Source organism: Oryza brachyantha, chromosome 1, assembly GCF_000231095.2.
Source record: "Oryza brachyantha chromosome 1, ObraRS2, whole genome shotgun sequence".
Lineage (NCBI taxonomy): Eukaryota > Viridiplantae > Streptophyta > Magnoliopsida > Poales > Poaceae > Oryza > Oryza brachyantha.
In genome coordinates this window covers 18,488,200-18,505,376 of record NC_023163.2, presented here as the reverse complement: position 1 = coordinate 18,505,376, position 17,177 = coordinate 18,488,200, and the positions used below count along the sequence as shown (strand labels likewise).

At 41.5% G+C, this 17,177-nt stretch overlaps 2 protein-coding genes across 3 annotated transcripts; one reads left to right on the top strand and one right to left on the bottom strand.

Annotated features, from left to right (window-relative positions):
* Window positions 1-2,326: 2,326 nt before the first annotated feature.
* LOC102717486 (late embryogenesis abundant protein Lea14-A-like) lies at window positions 2,327-3,436 on the bottom strand. The gene is made up of 2 exons (XM_006646059.3): window positions 3,034-3,436; window positions 2,327-2,915 (listed from the first exon to the last, which is right to left on the bottom strand). The coding sequence occupies exons 1-2, from the start codon at window positions 3,345-3,347 to the stop codon at window positions 2,663-2,665; spliced, it is 567 nt and encodes a 188-aa protein (XP_006646122.3). The 5' UTR covers window positions 3,348-3,436; the 3' UTR covers window positions 2,327-2,662.
* Window positions 3,437-10,032: 6,596 nt separating this feature from the next.
* Window positions 10,033-16,396, top strand: LOC102715249 (neutral ceramidase). 2 transcript variants are annotated; one of them, XM_006644323.3, is made up of 10 exons: window positions 10,033-10,241; window positions 11,227-11,637; window positions 12,519-12,727; window positions 13,020-13,388; window positions 13,479-13,734; window positions 13,823-14,093; window positions 14,170-14,295; window positions 14,749-14,812; window positions 14,944-15,110; window positions 15,612-16,396. In XM_006644323.3, exons 2-10 carry the CDS (start codon window positions 11,291-11,293, stop codon window positions 16,158-16,160), a joined length of 2,358 nt encoding a protein of 785 aa, XP_006644386.1. In that variant the 5' UTR covers window positions 10,033-10,241; window positions 11,227-11,290; the 3' UTR covers window positions 16,161-16,396. The 2 variants fall into 2 exon arrangements, with proteins under 2 accessions (XP_006644386.1, XP_015699114.1); XM_015843628.2 differs by lacking the exon at window positions 10,033-10,241 and adding an exon at window positions 10,619-10,634.
* Window positions 16,397-17,177: the final 781 nt, after the last annotated feature.

Here is a 17,177-nt window from a genome sequence, read left to right as displayed (position 1 = left end):
TCGAGGGGGCTAAAGCTAAACCGCTGTGAATGGACGGCCTTTTTAAGGGCCCGTGGGGGAGAAGTGGGGTTCTAGAGAGTTCGATTCGGGAGAGGCCGGCCCGACGCTTGGAATTTTTTTTCTCTCTTTCTCTTTTCTTTTGCTTTTGTTTTCTCCTTTTTCTTTTTTTTTTTCCTTTCGTGTGGGTCAAGTCCTCTCCCCGATGGTTTGTTTTTGCTATCTGGAAGCCAGGAAGTTTCGGGACTCATTTGGGTTCCATTGATCGCTAAGCCTTGCAACTTGTGTGTTTAATCCACCTGTTTGGATCGTGATTAGAGAGCTACTAAGCTAGAAGGGAATCTCTTCCTTGTCGCAGTGACAGTGTGTCGTACTGTCGTGTGGCATTGCCGCACATTCAAGATTGATAATAACGACCAAACCGAGTCATGCTTCAGCACGTCCGAGCGTCTGAATTCGTAGAAGTTGCCACGATTGTAGAGCTACAATTTCACCAGAGGACTCATGTCAAACAGTAGCGGGTTTTTCCTATAGCGACGATTTTGATCTTTTGGGTTATCACCGTTTCACTTTTTAAGAAAAAGCAAAACTATATTTTTACAAACAAAAATCAATTTATAGATAAAACCATATATAGCAAAAAAAAATTAACCCCGACGAAAAAAACATAACACCAAGTTTAAAATTATTCTTTTTAAATTAAAATTTTAGCTTATAAGTATTTGCAATTGCGAAACCACGAGAACCTGGAAACTTACTTCTTTTGTAAGGAAATCCGATGGAGAGTGATTGGTAATGATTGATGCTATGGCTGTGTTCGATTGAAGCAAGATAAGTTAACTTACCCTGACATAAAAAAGGTAATAATAGATTAGTACACGATTAAGTAAGTATTAATTATTAAAAAAATAAAATAGACTAATATGATTTTTTCTATAGAAATTTTTTTGTAAAAAATACACCGTTTAGCAGTTCGGGAAGCGTGTACGTGGAAAAAAAAGGGTAAGTTAACTTAGGAACAGCAAACGAACGCGGCCTAAGCCTGTTTGGAACTTTGGATTACTTAATTACTTCCACTGTAAGCATTGATAAATTTTTCAGTGGCAAGATCTGGCCATTGCCAAAATTAACCAACTCACGGCCCACCGTACAGGGCTATCTTAAGCTAACACCAAATTAAATGCATTCTAAGGGCCTACAAACAACCATACTTCTCTAATGAAAAAATGCGAAAGGAAGTTTACGCCTCCAACTACTAAAATTGGCAAAGAGAATTCTTGTCTTGCTACATAGACCCGAAACTAAAGCTTCTAGCATAGTTTTGTAGCCCTAAACCTTCTGTATTAATGAATAGTTGACATATGAATCCACCGAACAACGATAATTAGTTACCTAGGGTATGTTTAAAGGTAAAGCCTAGTATTAACTCTTTACTTGTCCATGTTAATAACACTAACTTATTTTATAAATGTATGTATAAATCTATAGTCGGATATGGTTCTTCATTAATACAACCTTCTTTTTATTGCTCTTCTTTTTTTTAATCTATCTCATGTAATAAAATTTCATTAAATAAATGGAGTCAACTCTAAATCGTTGTCATATATAACAACTATTTTTCTCTTTCCACGCTTCTTTTTCCTCCATGTCATCATATTTGTACACATAGTAATGAAGAGAGTTAGCTAATAATTGTTATTGCACATGCATTACTTTGTCAAGTGACTACCATAGAAAATGCCATAAGAACATATCCAAAATCGTCCCTTGGAGTTAAAAGGTTTTATCTGATCTCGAGAGATCAATGTCGGGTTATCTCACGTAAATTTACGCGTCCTCATACACACACAAAAATATTTTGTAGGTTACTCCTATTTTTCATAGTACAAATTATATATTTACACAACTATATCAATTATAATATATATAGATCAACCACACGAAAATGCATGCATTTTTAATCATTCTTGATTAGTGCGCAATTTTTATTTCCGATATATGACGACTGCCTGGTGTACCATAGTAGAATGATGAAGTCTTAGAAACATATCATGGCATTCACTTAAACTGTATAGCTACATACTGAGCTGAGCTATGAAACTTCATATCCATATTTTGTTTGGTACTGCTCAGAATCCGAGATTTTCTGGAGCTGGAGATCTCTATATGTTCACAAATCCATAGATCTACATTCATGATTACATTAATAATGCATGGATGAATCATTTTGTTTTATTTCTAATGAAATATAAAATTTTAAACCACTTTAATTTAACTTATAAACTTCAAATCCAATGTAGATGTAGGATTTAGAGCTGTGACCAAAAGAACCTTCCTTTAGTGAGCTTTATTACGCCATTATTATTCACCATGCATGAGAAGTCTAATGTGGAACACTTTATTTTTATGGGGATGTTTTCCAAATCAATGGGTTGATACTCCATAGATGCTAGATTTCTCCTCACAATACCTAAAGATTAGACTCATGACATGTTGACAACAGAAACTGAGGAGATAATGAACAAGGTTTCATGGGAGCATACCGAAGAATTGTGCAACTAATATAATCTGAACAGTCATGTATACGCCAATTAATGGAACAAACAATTGACAATGCTGCAACAACATTGAACCGGACGTAACTTATCATGCATCAGATCAGTTTTTAGAAGATCAGGTCCCGGAAGGTGGGGAGCTTCATCTCGCCCTCGGTGGTAAGCGGGATGGTGAAGCTGCCGACGACGGGGAGGTCAATGGTGATCCCAACCTCCAGTATGTAGTCGATGTCCCAGTCCCCGCTTAAGTCCTTGATCAAGGACATGATGAAGTCATACGGCACCTTAACCGGTAGCTCCAGCTTTGTCGTGCTGCTCGCCGCGATCCATCCTGGGTCAGGCATCGTGCCGGACGCTATCACCCTGCAAATAGATACACAATCGCGTGAGAACCTGACTCTTGTTTTTTCTCCTGATAGGATGAACATGAGAGGGGAGAGGACGCACGAACTGGACCGATACGCCCAAACAATGCACGCACTTGCCGTCGCTCTTGAACGTGTAGGTGAGCTCGCAAATGGGGATGCGGTGCGTGTAGGGGTTGTTGACGTCGATGTGGCTATGCAGCGTGATGCACTCGCGGGTGACACCCTTGAAGGAGACACGGTCCAGCGTCGCGTCAGGCTTGGGGATCTGCGCGATCTTCTCCGCCACGAACCCCTTGGCCCTGTCCACCAGCCCGGCCACCATGCCTCGCTCCCGTCGCTCCTCCTCACCCCCTTCCCCCGTCGCCGTCACCGTTGCCAAGCCCACCGCCTCCTCCCGCCGATCTCGTCCCTCCTCAGCCGAGCTCATCCCTCCTCCCTCGTCGTGACGGATCGGTCTCGGTGCTCGCTGCACGCGGCTGCTGCGTTTCTCGCGTCGTTGCACATGCGTACACGCGCGGTACGTTATGGCACATCCTGTGTTCTGCCTTACCGTTCCGTTCCGTGCATGTGCATGCGCGAGGGTCGCGGCTGCGCGGGACATGCGGGGGCTATGGACGCATGTGGCTTGCGTACGCGGGTGCACGGTTGCCGCAGAAACCTTTGGTCCGCGAAGGGTGCCGTCACCCGTACGGGCCGATGGCGCAACGTTTGCTCTGTCGTCTTGCGTGAAACCTGGGATTAATAAAGCGGCAGGAATCTTTGGACGTGAGATCCAAGGTAAGCTCGCATAAGTACATTCACAGTGTATGTACTCTCTGCCACGTAGATGAAACTACTCCACAGATCACTTTAGATGAAACTACTCCACAGATCACTTGATTCACAGTGTAAATCACTTAAAAATGGAGCCCACAACAGCTTTTAGGTGGGACCCACCGCTCCCTCCTCACTCCTCCCTCTCCCGCAGCGCAGCTCCATCTCTCGGTCTTTCACAGTTTCACCTCCTCTCTCTCTCACCTCATTCGTTCCAGATCGGAGCGGCATCGGCGGCGGCGACAGGTGGTGCGGAGGGCAGCGGGCGTCGGAGAGTGTCGGAGGGGACGGGTGTCAGGGCTCACTGGAGCTCGAAGCTTCCGGGTGGTGGACGCCGGAGCGTAGCGAGCCTCAAGGCGCGCCGGAGGGCAGCAAACGCCGGAGCGCGGCAGGCCTCGGGGCGCATCAAAGGATGTCGGCGGCGGCGCGGAGTTCATGAGGACGTTGACGCGTCGGCCGTGGTCGGAGGGCGGAGCGATGACCACGCCGGGCTCCTCTCTCTCCTCAGGGACCATGCTAGGGCGCTCGCAGTGCGTGCCTCGCGCGGGTTCCTCACCGCGCCCAAGGCGGAGGCACGCGTGGCTTGACGAGGGTGTGCGGGCCTTGGCAGGGCATGCAAAAAGTGAAAAATTTGCTCCTCTTTCCACCGTGGCATGGTGAGGCTAAGCGCCATGCAAGCGTAGTGTGAATACCCCAAGGGACCGTTGCTCGTGTTTGGCCAGGTCCTTTAATTGTAAGATATGAACAAATCTGCAAATCAGGGGATTGTGCAGCGCAAGCGTGGTCAAATCTGCACGGGAAAAAAATGGATGCACCAAGAATTGGTGGGTGTGCTTCTTTAAGGAAAAAAAGTGGGAAAAGCAACCATGCATCCTATGTCTATATTGCTTTGGTGCTGGTGTACCTTCTGTAGAATGTAAAACCGCTCAAGCGTAGGGTGAAATTCATACGATTTACATAAATCTATGTTTATGTTCTAACTTTTAAATGTAATTTTAATATATGTTTAGGTATAGCAGTAGGGCTCTAGCCCAAGCTACCCTACTCTTGATACCAATAGCTGGTCTGATCGGATAATGAACTTTAAACTCCAGGCGACTGTGCCGACTTGTTCCGAATAACATGCGGATTGCTCCGTATATAGTAGATTATGGATAAGTCTACTTTGTGTAACTATAAGGTTGGCCCTAGGGGGTCGAGCGGTGCGATCGCTCTAGGCCCCCAAATCTCAAGGGGCCCTAACCCTTGATTTATTGATGTAACTTATGAGTTGTGGTGCTACTCTTTTGTTGTTCGGCACCGGGCGTGTGCGAGGAAACACCACATGGGACACGATCTGCACAATAAGGCTGCAGCATCGGCATCCACGCCGATACAGTGTGGTAGGAGCACGATGTCGCTCCGTGTGAATGTGGTACCATTGCGATGCCATGTCACCCAACGTGGCAAATGTATATTTATGTAACTAGAAGTGACGGAGGTATATTTTCGTACATCACATTATTCTATATATATATATTTTTTTTGAGTACGAGATAGGACCATTGAATAGGAAGAAATTATTTTAGCAATTCACTACTCCGACCCAGTGCAGAATGGGCTTAAAAGCATATATCGGCCCTTCTGCAATTGGGCGTCTGACTTTCTGAGCTCTTCTACTGCTTGTTCCAGAACAGAAGGCTTCTTTTTTGGTTACAGGATTTCAGCGTTAGTCACAACATTCTTGCCCTCTTCATGATCGACCGAGCTGTCGCGTTGCCGATTCATCGGCAGCGAACCAGCGAGTATGAACAAATGAAGAACATTGCCATTTGGGCCGTATAAACGACAAATTCTATGAAAGCTATTGTAGTACTATTTGCCTATTCAAAGATATTTTAGAGGATAATAACAAGAAGGGTCCATACATGTTTGGAAAAAAAAAAGGTATCGGGGGTTTCCAGAGAGATTATTAAACATCTTATCTTACTTGTTAAAATTAAAGTCAGTCATACTTTTTGTCACTTTAAGATGTTGTTCGTTTACATAAGTCTTAGTCGTAGGACTAAAATATAAGTGTTTTTAGTCCTACCTGTTTGTTCGGAAGGACTAAAAGAGACTAAAACCTCATTAAATGACCTAGTCAATAGTACAAAACACACATAGCTATAGAGCTAGAGTAGTAGAGTAGGTGTGCTATAGGCCTCTAGTCCCTTTTAGCACCCCCGGGGGACTTAATGATCGAGATATTTTTAAGTCCTTTTTAGTCTCTCCTGTTTGATATTTTAGGGGTTAAAAGAGACTAAAATGGAGGGTCTTATGGATTAGCCCCTTCAAACAAACAGCCCCTAACTCACACAAAAATTACCGCTTTCAAAAATTAGAAAAAAAATTAAGTGGTTACTTAAAAATGTTTTTTTTCTCTACGAGCATATACAATTCATTATTAATTAAATGAATTTGTTGGAATATACCGGTATATTGGGCACTTCCAATGCATGGTGTGTAGTAAGGTGCTTAATAATATAATTAAGCTAAGTAATATAGTTAAGCAACTCTTAAGTATAGTGTTTAGTTTAACCATGATGTTAAGCACCTCAGTACTATGTATCGGAGGTCGCATCAACAATGCAGTCGCTTCCATCCTTGTAGAAGAATAAAACGGTTGGACACAGGACACAGCAAGACGCGAAAACCAGACTCTAATCCTATCGGCATCATCCTTATTGTTTATTGTCGCCGCTAATAGGAGCCATCTGGCTAACTGGATAGGATGCTAACTCCCGATTTGTGTAATTTAAAATATTCTGTACTACGTACTGTTTAATTACCGTTCCATAATTCTTTCTTACACGGTGCTTTTATAAGTACATACTCAACATACTGCTACGGCACACTGAGGGTAAGAAGGATAAACGAAAGAGAAAAAGGAGAGAACAAGATACGTAGAATGAAGGAAACCATCAGCGCTCAGTTTAATAAATTATTTTAAACTTAAAAATAATTAATATGATTTTCAAAGTAATTATTTTTCTTTTTTAAAAACACAGTTAAAAAAATCGAGAAAGCTGTGCAGAGAAAACAAGAAGCTTTCTTCTGTTTCCCTCAGTCTCGAACGGAGACATGGAGTCATGGCGCATACTTACACGTGCTGTGTACACACTAGACATTTTCTATATAGGAGGTACCAGATGACCGGATCTTATTCGAACCGAGATTTTCTATAGTACTATATACCTGCAGTACTACAGACTGATAGAAACAGTACTCTTATTCATCATATACATAGGCACGAACATGCATACTTATTCTAACATACATATATAATATATATACTCCTAAAATCGGTGAACGTAGATACTACTACCAAGTACCAAATAGCCATGCTAAATTATACTGACCATGTGGCCACTGGCTCAAAATAATAATTAAAAAAACTCAGTCTTCAAAAACAAATTCACCTCTCAGTTCTTCTAGCGAGAGAGAGAAGAAAGCCCCAATACCCCAGCTCCCCAAGTCTCAACTTCCGGAGGCTTGTTGCGTTGAGCCACACACATTGGCTTCGTGTGGTTGGAACTTGGAAGAGGTGGACCGAGTGTGGTGTGTGGACTGAGACTGACGAGATGTACGGTGCAGTGCACGCAAGATGCCGATACGGAAGTGTGATTCACAGGGACGAATGGCGCTATCGCGAAGTTCTGGACAACGAACCATCCATGTTGCTTGCTCTGGATGGTTAGCACGGCCTGTTGCCAAAACCTGAAAGGGCAAATGGTGATAGAAAATCCAGGGAAATTAAGGGGTGTTTAGATGAGGGCACGAGGCTAAAATTTTTTAGTCTTCAGATGTTTAGACACTAATTTAAAGTATTAAACATAGACTAATAAAAAAACTAATTTCATAAATGAGAGCTAATATGCGAGACGATTTTTTAAGCCTAATTAATCCATAATTAGCAATTCATCTCGTGAATTAGTCCAAGTTTATGGAACATGTTTTGTAATTAGTCTATATTTAATACTTTAAATCACTGTACAAACATCCGACATGACATGAACTAAAAATAAGTCCATGTTTCCCAAACACCACCTAGTGGTGCGTTTGGTTGACGATCGACGTGGGATGTGATATGGTCATTATATTTATAGAAATACTATGATCTATTTTTGTGTTTCGTTAAATTAATGTCACGATCTAATTTTTTATTTGTTTAGATGAAGAGGGATGAAATAAATATATTGAAATAATTAATATAAATTAATCGCCATAAATCTTATACCAATTAACACAATATATAATATATAACCACTATTGTAAAATTGATATTTAATAACTAATGGTACAATAGGTTAATGTCCACTAAATAATCACTAATGACCACAGTTAATAGGGGAATTTAACTTTTTGCCACATTTAGATTTGGCAATTAGTCAAATACCCTTCTTAGGATTGCACCTATTATTTTGCTAATGGAGAGAGAAGTTTATCTAACTTTTTGCCACTTTGTGTACTATAGGCTGCCACATGTGCATGCCAACATGGAATGGACGTGCAAAATTACCAATCTACCCCTGATTGAAATACTATGTAAGCTCGGTTTAGTGGAGATAAAAATAGAAAATAAATTAAAATATAGAAAGTAATTGGTAAGACAACTAATAATATCATCTAATTATTAATTTTAACACTACCATATTATTATTTAATTCTAACATTATCATATTATTATTTAATATTATTTAATTTTAACACTATCATATTATCATCTAATTATTTAATTTTATCATATTATTAGTTGTCTTACCAATTACTTTTTATATTTCAATTTATTTTCTAATTTTATCTCCACTAAACCGAGCTTATATAGCATTTCAATCAGGGGTAGATTGGTAATTTTGCACGTCCATTCCATATTGGCATGCACATGTGGCAGTCTATAGTACACAAAATGGCAAAAAAATAGAAAAGCTTCTCTCTCCAATAGTAAAATAATAAGTGCAATCTTAAGAAGGGTATTTGGCTAATTGCCAAACCTAAAGATGGCAAAAAGTTAAATTCCCCCGGTTAATAAAGATATATGGATGAGTTCATCTAACTAATTTAACTAGATACACTCATCCAACCTCGTTAGTTAATATTTTTTCTAGCCATTCTATCTTCGTATACAAACCAAACGCATAAAAAAGTTAAACCGCCATCTCCCGTCCAAAAATATCATCTAAGCAAACGCACCTATGGACCCTTCTAATATTATTATCCGGCATGCTTGCAAGGTGTGTGTATGGGTATACACACACTGACGGATAGATACATCAAATGACAATGCAGCGTCGCCTTCGTTGTAATATACTCCTATTAATATGCAATCCAGTTAGTCACGATGACACATGATGAGCAGAATCAGCCCGCTGCCGCTTCAATCTAACACGTTGCTTCATACGTCGCCGAACCCACTCTGGTTTGTCCGAAGAAGAAGGCCCTACCCACTAGAACCGATGACGGCGCGGGGACGGAAGGTGTCGAGCCGAGATTTTTTTTAAAATCTTTTTAATAAATTATTTTATTAGTAAACCTCGGGAAAAATATTTTCCGTATAAACCTTTAGGTCACGCCATCAACATTGACGTAGCGAAACGACTTGTAATGTTATTGTCGGTGATATGACAACATTGTCTTGCCACGTCACTGACAATGGTATAGCAAGACTGTCACGTCATGCCAGCGTTGTTTTTCCATGTCACCAACACTAGCGTGGTTAAAAGATTCAGTTTTAGAAAAAAATTGTCTTCACTAATAAAATTAGTGCTCGCTAAAAATGTTTATTTAATAAAAAAATTTCGCTGGGAGGAGTTTCGTCCGCAGGCAGTACGCGTAAATGCCTGAAGGGAGCAAGTTCACAGGCAAGGGCGAGGCCGTTCGTTCTCAGAGACGCCGCCGTGGTCTCTCGCAGGGCGGAGGCGGCCGGTCGGCACCTGAGGTATGTGTTGAAGGCCGCCGGAGAGCGAGCCTGCCAACTTTCCCGCTGCCGGCCGCTCCTTTTCATCCATGCGCGGCGACCGCTGATTAGCTCATTCCGTCCTACCCCACGCGCCGCGCTGCCGCTTTCCCCACTACCAAGCCGTGCCTTGGACGCTTCGCCTTTGTCTGTCACTGTCCCCGTCGTGGTCGTCTTCGCCAGTTCACTCCCCTCCCCGGTCTCCACCTTCTCCCACACCTGCGTCTGCGGCAGCCCTCCCTCCCTCCCTCCCCCCTCTCCTTGAAGAGATGGCATTTCTAAGGGTGGCAAATAGTTAAATTCCCCCCGCGTGCTCGCCTTATAATAGTGGCACATCCTGCCATCCAGTGGAGTAAACCCCAAGTGGCTTCTGCAACCACGAGGTCTCCCCTGCTCTCGGAACCCTCCAGAGGGCCGCGTCGGGTTAAATGGTGGTGGTGGTGGCGGAGGCGAGCCGTCGGTGCCGCGGCGGGGTCTGAATTCCCCGGGCGGGAGAGTGGTGTGGTCGGGTGGGGCTCGCTCGCTACTCCGCCGGTGAGTTTGCTTCCTCTACCCTCCGCTTCGTCTCGCTTCCAAGTTCCATTAAAGGCCGCGCCGCTCGTTCGACGCCCCCCTCCCCACGCGCCGGTTTTTGATGCTAATTGGGCGTGTTTCGTGAGCTCGTCACGCGATTGTGTGCTACGTTTGTCCGTAGTTGGTGGCGTGCTTCGCTGAGATGGCTGTTAGGTTTTTGGCTTGTAGACTGCGGAAGACTGTTTGGGCTGTCACTACCATGGTTTGTTTGGTGAGAATTTGGCTGGCCATCCTGATTCCTTGTGGTGTTTATAGTAGAGTTTGATGGGGTCTAAGCGTAGGGTCGCTTGCCGGTGAGGGATGCTGCTCTGCGTCGACTGGTTTGGTGGGTGTTCACCGTTTTCCAGATCTGAGGTACTGAAGTTAGTGTTACTGCTTTGGAAATGGATTTCAAGTTTGGGGGGCGTGTGCTTAGGCCTCGACGATGTAATTGTAAATTCGTGATACGATTTTGTACTAGCATCTAATATGGCCGGCATACTCGTGCCCTATACTGACAAGGTCGAGTCCTTTTTCGTGTCTTCTGTCAAAGGTTTTAGCCGGTTTTCCTTAATTAACTGTGCATTTGTAAGATTTTCAGGCCCTGTTTTCCTATAAAGTGGGTCAATTCTTTTCTTCTTAATATAAAAGCGGAACAATTCCTCCTCAGTTTCAAAAAAAGGTCGAGTCCTTTGTCCAGCAATCCGAATTTATTGGTGCTCAAGGTCTGATGAACTCGGAATTTTCTAGAGAGTTCCATTTCTGTACCGAAAATCAGCTTCTTTCCCGTACTTTATTCATGGGGATACAATGAAACAGTATTGGTACTATTACTGTTTTTCTAAAGACAAAACTGCCACCTTCTCGTGTCTTAACTTGCCAGGATGATACACATAGTAATTCACACCGTTAATCCTTTATTCTATAATGATGTATGAATTTTCTTACAGAGTTCATTTCTTTGCAGTGTCTCGTAAATTGAACAAATTGGGCTTGCATGAGTTGATAACAAGTGCATCCCATTAACCTTAATGGAGACTTCATATTGTTTGTGCTCCCGAGCTTGTGGTTTTGGTGCACCAAGGATATGGTTATGGCTTCTACTAGCTCTTGTTCTTCAGAATTGCAGTCTGACACTCACAGCCTCACCATATCTGGTCGGTATGGGGAGCTTTGACATAACAGGACCTGCGGCAGATGTTAACATGATGGGATATGCAAATGCTGAGCAGACTGCATCAGGAATTCACTTCAGGCTTAAGTCACGTGCATTTATTGTGGCTGAGCCTAATGGAAAGCGTGTTGTGTTTGTCAATCTCGATGCTTGTATGGCATCACAGATTGTGACTATAAAGGTGCTTGAAAGGCTAAAAGCAAGGTAAGAATTATCATCCCTTGCACCCTTATTATCTGAAAATACTCACCTGTTTGTTGCAACTTGTGCGATGTGCACTTATGATCTTATAGACTGTGTATAAAAATACCCATCAACCTTCCTCATGCAGGGTTTGGTTCCAAAATTAGCAGACCCATTGTCAAGCTCACCAACTTATGCTCCCCCCATCCTAAAATATAAGCTCTTAGAGTTTTTTCATGGGGATTAAGGAGAGGGGTGAAATTAAATGGGGGTGGTTTTGATTGGTTAAGATGAGAAAAATAGATGGAGAAGTTAAATGAGAGATGGTTGTGAACTTGTTATTGGTTCATATGAGGGAGTAGGTGGAGAAGTTGCTATATTCCGGGATAAATTTTGTATGCTAGAGGCTGCTATATTTACGGATGGAGAAATGACCTCACTTCTGTTTTCTAGCTGTCGTTTACTCCTGCCGTCTTACTGTTGAAATCATTGCAATTTTTCAATGCATGCTGCAGAAATGTAGAGGAACCCAGATGCACTCATGTTCACTGATATGATCTTGTTTGAATCTGTTACATTCTAAGGCCCAGCAAGGCATTGTTGCACATCATTATGTAGGCTGGTTCTAACAATACTGTAGCTAAGGTGCTCGTATTGCTTGTCTGTTGCAGTATGCGTTACCTCACTTTGTTGGAACATTATCTCTTAAAACCGATTAACTACTTGGCTGCTTGCGTTTCTGATTGTGTGCTAAACTGCTAATCATTCAACTATATGATGATGGTATTGTATGTCCCGTGGAGAAAGAACCAAATTTCTAGGTTCTATTTTCTCCAACTGACCAGTCTTCAGACCCTTAGCAATAAATTCTTTCATAACTGTGTGGATACTCAAATTTGCAGGTATGGTGATCTTTATAACGAAAACAATGTGGCTATCAGTGGTATCCACACTCATGCTGGGCCTGGAGGTTATCTGCAATATGTGGTTTATATTGTCACGTCTCTTGGGTTTGTTCGCCAATCATTTGATGTGATTGTTGATGGCATCGAGCAAAGCATTGTTGAAGCTCATAACAACCTCCGTCCTGGCAAAATATTTGTGAACAAAGGTATAAAATTAGCGTTTTCTTGGACTAATTTTGCAGTTATGCAATGGAAACGCACCTGTTTGGTGTTTTTTGTGTATCTTTAATCTTAGTGCCATTTCATTTATTTCAAGTAGGCCTTCAAATGTTATTACTTGAATTCAGATTATTTCCTTCTGACGTTCAGAAAGCTAAAAATAGATGCATTGAAGCCTGATTTTAGACGTATGCTGTGTACTTGTGTTCCCCATATGATGCTTACTGAACATAGATTTGTTACTGTATTTTTTTTTAAAAAAAAGGTATTTGGTTTCAGGTGACCTCCTTGATGCTGGTGTGAATCGCAGCCCAAGTGCATACCTAAATAATCCTGCTGAAGAGAGAAATAAATACCAGTATAATGTTGATAAAGAAATGACCCTCATGAAGTTTGTAGACAATGAACAGGGTCCAATTGGAAGTTTCAATTGGTTTGCAACTCATGGAACATCAATGAGCCGTACTAATTCCTTGATAAGTGGTGATAACAAGGGAGCCGCTGCACTCTTCATGGAAGACTGGGCTGAACAAAATGGCTTGCCCAAAAAGTCAGCTCTTGCAAATTCTGATGATTTGAGATCTCTGCACAAGACATCTGTACTTCCGCGAAGAGTTTCTACTATCATTCCTGAACCAAATGAGATAAGTATGAACCATGCTCCTTGAGCTGTTCGCATATATTGATGAAACATGCTTGGTGATGCCTGAATTTTTCTTTTCTTCAATTGTTGTTCAGCTGATGACCTGATACAGTTGGCATCATCCTACGAGGCCTCAGGTGGCAGGCGTTTGGCAGGTTCTAGTATCACTAGGCGTATAAGAAGTGCTCAACAAAACAAACCTAAATTTGTTTCTGCATTTTGCCAATCCAATTGTGGAGATGTTAGTCCAAATGTCCTTGGAACATTTTGCATTGACACCAACCTTCCATGTGACTTCAATCACAGCACATGTAATGGGAGAAATGAACTTTGCTATGGACGAGGCCCAGGGTATCCACTGATCCTGAAAAATTTAATGACATTTCCTGCACGTCTCATAGAAATTGTTGAAACATGGCTTTTCATTGCTTCTTTGCAGATACCCTGATGAGTTTGAAAGTACCCGTGTTATTGGGAATAGGCAATTTCTTAAGGCTGTTGGCCTCTTTAATTCAGCTTCTGAAGAAATACAGGGCAAAATTGACTATAGGCACACTTATTTAGATTTCTCACAGCTCGAAGTTAAAGTTTCTACAAGTGCAGGTAGTCAACAGACAGTGCAAACATGCCCAGCAGCCATGGGTTTTGCTTTTGCTGCTGGAACCACAGATGGCCCTGGAGCTTTTGATTTCAGACAAGGAGATGTCAAGGTTGATCATGTCAATTACATACTAGCTTCAAATTTTGTGTACCATGCTATTCACTGGTCTATACATCTCTTACCAGGGAAACCCTTTCTGGAGGTTAGTAAGGAACTTACTAAAGACACCAAGGAGGGAACAAGTTGAGTGTCATGCTCCAAAACCAATATTGCTAGACACCGGTGAAATGAAGGAACCATATGATTGGGCGGTACGGCTTCTTTTTTTTAACAAAAAAAAAATCATAGACAAGGGTGTAGTACCTCTCTGGAAACACCTAGTTCACTTGATATTTTGTTGGCAAGGTCCAATGTCGCCATCATTTAGGAGCAAATGTTGGTGTAGGATATCTTGTACTGCATATGCTGACATTACATATAATTCTTAGTAACAATGATGACTGGCAAATGCTCTAATTTTTTGGTTCAGTTCATCTGAACATGTTTATAACAGTCAGTTATTGTCAGAGCTTAAACCATAGCCAGTATCTTTGATATTTATTACCAGCACGATTTTTCTGTACTAGAGGCAAGGGGATCACCTGTCATGACTGAGCTCCATGACATGTGAACTCAGAGGCAAAATTTATTACTAAACTACTCAATGAATTTACCCCCAAAAGTTTTTTTGCTGGTCTTGTACTGACTTCTGCAGTATTATGCAGCCTGCAATACTTCCAATTCAAATAATAAGAATTGGCCAGCTGGTTATCTTATGTGTCCCTGGAGGTATTTTCTCGGTTCTTTGATCCTAGAATTTATGCAAGCTAAAAGTGTATATGATGTCTTAATCCAGTGCCAGTAGATTGTAACATGGCATTTCATACTCACTATACAATTTTTACTGTTATGTGGTACAGAATTCACAACAATGGCTGGCAGACGGCTGCGCAATGCTGTGAAAAATGTACTTACAAGTGGAAATGGTGAATTCAATAAAAATATTCATGTTGTTCTTGCGGGGCTAACAAATTCTTATTCCCAGTATGTTACAACTTTTGAAGAATATCAAATCCAAAGATATGAGGTGTGTATAATCTTATATCATATTTTCTTTATATTAAGAGCAATTTATTAGAAGTGAATAAATTAACGTTTAATAACCCTCACACAATTCATTTATAGCTATGTGTACATATAGTTTATGTGCTTAATTTTTGGACTATGGAGAATTATAGCCCTTGTTTGGGGGAACTTGTAGCAGCTGCATCTTCTTCCAGAATTTCCAACTACCCCAAACAGTCCAAATTCTCATTCAACTAGTTGTACAATCTTGAAAATGATCTAGAAGCCACAAGGTGAGAAACCTAACTTCTAGATTCTCACTGGCTCACTGGTTGGACTCTCACCAGCTGCTTCTCAAAATCTTGAGCTCCCCCAAACAGGGCCTGTAACAATTAGCTGTTATCGATGTTCCAAAACTCAATATGTGGTATTTGTTCGGCCCAAATTTCCATAATCTCTTTGAGTACATTCTGGATACATATTATCTCATTAACCATTTGTTGAAATGAATACCTTTCCACAGGGGGCATCAACGTTGTATGGTCCCCACACCTTGAGTGCCTATATCCAAGAATTTGAGAAACTCGCTACAGCCATGACTGCAAACAAAGAGGTCCCAACAAATCTCCAACCACCTGATCTGTTGGACAAGCAAATTGGACTACTTCCTGGTGTTGTTTTTGACTCAACTCCTCTTGGTGTCAAGTTCGGGGATGTCAGCTCGGATGTTCCCAGTAACTCAACATTCAACAAGGGTAGTACTGTGAATGCTACATTTTATTCAGCATGCCCAAGGAATGACCTCCTTACAGATGGCACCTTTGCACTCGTCGAGAAGCTAGATGGTAACAATAATTGGGTTCCTGTATACGATGACGATGATTGGTCATTGCGTTTCAAGTGGTCAAGGCCCGCAAGATTGAGTTCAAGAAGTTTTGCTACTCTGGAGTGGACAGTTCCTGAAGATGCTGTCTCTGGTGTTTACAGATTGAGGCATTATGGCGCCTCCAAGCCAATGTTTGGTTCTATCAGGCATTTTACCGGGACCTCTCGTGCATTCGCTGTGCGTTAGGTGATATCCCTTTGCTTTTTATGGCCATCATAATTTACAGCACTCACGTCAAACATGGAAACCCTGCCATTATACCCACAGGGCTTACCCTGCTTGTTTACATGTATTTGAGGGTAATGACACTGTTCAATCGTATGAAAACTGCCGCCCCAATGCTTAAACTCGGAATTGGAAATATACAGAATGTACACTTTGGTTTCAAGAAATATATAGAATGTACATAAGTACTCTATCTATATTGACATGTTTCTTGTTGCCTCACGTGGGATTTTGGCCAAGAGCTCTGGTATACTTTGATTTTTACTTCTATGCAGTTAATGGTGATTGTGTTTTCTATAGCCATACCCTATACATCTATCTGTTGTGGATAGATGTATGCATAAAGTCCCAGTGTTTGTATAAAACTTCCCTGAACTGATATAGATCTGCAATTGACGGTGATTCAGCGCATTTTTTGTCTGATACATATTTATCTGAACCGAACTCTGTCTAATCATCAGAACGGTGCGGACGGCCGGACCTTGCTCTGATCGTACAAAGTTATCCATGAGGCTGCTATTGGCTGTGTTTGATACAGCCGAAATTTCATGTCGCAAGATTACCTGATTTTCATAATTGCTATTTGAGGGTATAAATAGACTAATTAACTAATATAGGGTTAAAAATCGTGTTTTATAAATGTTAGATGAGGAACTTTTATATATAATTTTATGCACAAAACATAAAAACTTGAAAAACATGTCCACGATAATTCAAACAACTGCATTTGTCATTTCGCGGTCCAAGAGGAAGCAAGCCCAGCAACATGTAATGTACCAATATACCAACAAAATATTTCGTTTGAGCCAAGCGTAGAGTGGGCCCTTAAATTTGTTAAGGCATGTCACTTCGTCTGAGTTCGATCTAGTAGAAAATTGTTGCAACTTCTATGCCACGCAAAATGAGATACACCTTTAGTGCATGATTCATTAAATATTAATTGTTCAAGTTGAAAATTGTGTTTATTTGACATTTTAA

Bases quoted from the DNA above. Each gene is read 5' to 3' on its own strand.
- LOC102717486 (XM_006646059.3), bottom strand. From the start codon at position 3,347: ATGAGCTCGGCTGAGGAGGGACGAGATCGGCGGGAGGAGGCGGTGGGC. The intron at 2,916-3,033 runs GTGCGTGCATTG...ATCTATTTGCAG, and splicing joins ACGTTCAAGAGCGACGGCAA to GGTGATAGCGTCCGGCACGA.
- LOC102715249 (XM_006644323.3), top strand. From the start codon at position 11,291: ATGGAGACTTCATATTGTTTGTGCTCCCGAGCTTGTGGTTTTGGTGCA. The intron at 13,389-13,478 runs GTATGAACCATG...ATTGTTGTTCAG, and splicing joins TCCTGAACCAAATGAGATAA to CTGATGACCTGATACAGTTG. The intron at 14,296-14,748 runs GTACGGCTTCTT...AGTATTATGCAG, and splicing joins AGGAACCATATGATTGGGCG to CCTGCAATACTTCCAATTCA.